The 1,869-nt window shown below is 30.8% G+C and overlaps 1 protein-coding gene across 1 annotated transcript; it reads right to left on the reverse strand.

Moving 5' to 3' along the window:
- Positions 1 to 15: 15 nt before the first annotated feature.
- On the reverse strand, positions 16 to 471 carry LOAG_19058 (hypothetical protein; the record flags this gene model as incomplete). Its single annotated transcript, XM_020451714.1, has 2 exons — positions 16 to 285; positions 388 to 471. Coding segments are annotated over 2 exons (354 nt in total), but the record flags the coding sequence as incomplete, so codon positions are not given.
- Positions 472 to 1,869: the final 1,398 nt, after the last annotated feature.

The following is a 1,869-nucleotide window of genomic DNA, read 5'->3' on the forward strand; positions in this document are numbered from 1 at the left end:
ACAAATGTGTGTTCTTTCGCCAGTATGAGTCCTCATATGGGTTTTCATAGTGTCTGATCGAGCAAAAATTTCGCCGCATATTTCACAAAGGTGCTGTGATTTCTTCCTTTTTGAATTCGTTAATTCTACATATCTTTTAGACACTTCGTCGACTAATATTTCTTCCTTTATTCCTACTTCTCCATTTACTACTCCTTGTATTGGCAAACTTATTGGTACATTCCCTTCCTCACTCACTTTTTGCACTGGTAAATCCAACAGGTCTGTTTGCTCCGTTTGCGCTTCCTCAAATTGCACGAAATTATCTACCTCATATTTTATATAAATGTTGAAATTTTCGGAATATTGTAGTGCTATGTTGCATTTTTTAACTTTAAATGAACTTACAATTGTTTGAATGTTGCCCAGTTGGAAAGCGAAGAAAGTGAAATAAATAAAATGCATGTTGAAGTGAACAATATTTTGCCAATTCTGAAAAACATTCAAATTTACTAATGCACTGAATAACAACGCCTGTTGTTTGAAAATTGCATAATGATTCAATAAATGATTTTCTGAATGTATTAGCGTTGAAATAGTGTCATATTTATTGCAAATATGGTATGGTGGGACATCTCTCATTCCAACGATTAACATAATATGTTGGGAATGGATTGTAAACGTGTAACGTTAAACGTGTAGCGTGTAACGTGTAATGGATTGTAAACGTGTAACGTGTAAACGTTCGAAAGTAGTATTTGCAAATGTTCATACAAATTTGATTGGAAGATAATTTTGTTTTTAAAAAAGTACTCATTTCACGTTTACTGGAAATTCCAAAATTCCATGGCACGAAAGTCTGGATAGCAACTGGCATTTTCTGTCGGAATAAATGAAATAAAACTTACCGAATGAAATTCGTGGAAGAACCTTTGATATAGACGACCCAGTCACTTCTTTTGCTTAGTACTGTCCAAATATCGTCTGTGTAAATGCTCATTCAAATGAGAGTGGCAAACTATCGATACAAATAATCTATGTCCACGTGTAATAATGCAATGATAACAATCACCGTTTAATCCTTTATACTGAATAACTGTGTTGTTAAAATATATTATATTGCATTGTTAAAATTAATTTATGCAAATCCGCCGCAAAATTTTGTGCATAATTCCGTTTCACAAAATTTTGTCTACAATTTCATCACATTAGATTGGATAATTCAATCCAGTTATATTTCATGGAAAATTCAAATTAATAGCAAGAAATTAGAGCCCCGAAATTTTAAAAGAACCATTTTTATCGGGTGAGATAATCATTTAAATTATCAATTCAATACTATCTGATATAAGTTCTTTTGTAAAAGTAAAAAACAAAAGCTTTGCTCCTGGAATATTGGAAGAAGTTTATATATCTAAAAATTTATTGGGAATGGAAATATTGATTAAATATGTGTAGTTCAAATTTGCCATCCTTTCTTTTGGGTCTTTTTTCTCAAATAAATTTCACTTTTATGAATTTTCTTTTTCTTTCTTACTATAAAAAAAAATTCTATCATATTCTATACCGGATTGCAGGATTGGATCCTTCTTAAGCAATGTTTTTATGGAAATCAATAATTGCTGTTTCTGTGGCATCATTATCAGTACAATTAACAATTTCTTTAATCATCATGTCACTAATTAATTCGATTTGAACAACTAATTTAAATTTGAACGCGACAATACTAAGCATCATGATTATATATCAAAGTTATATCAAAGTTAGACTTAAAATTCAGGCTTAGCTGGCACTACGAAACAATTCTCGACTAACTTCTAAAAAGAATCCCGCGTTGTTTTTGTGTGAAACTATCTGTCTTATTATTTGGACAAAAAAAAACAACATTAA

This window comes from Loa loa (assembly GCF_000183805.2).
Source record: "Loa loa unplaced genomic scaffold supercont3.1117, whole genome shotgun sequence".
Taxonomy (NCBI): domain Eukaryota; kingdom Metazoa; phylum Nematoda; class Chromadorea; order Rhabditida; family Onchocercidae; genus Loa; species Loa loa.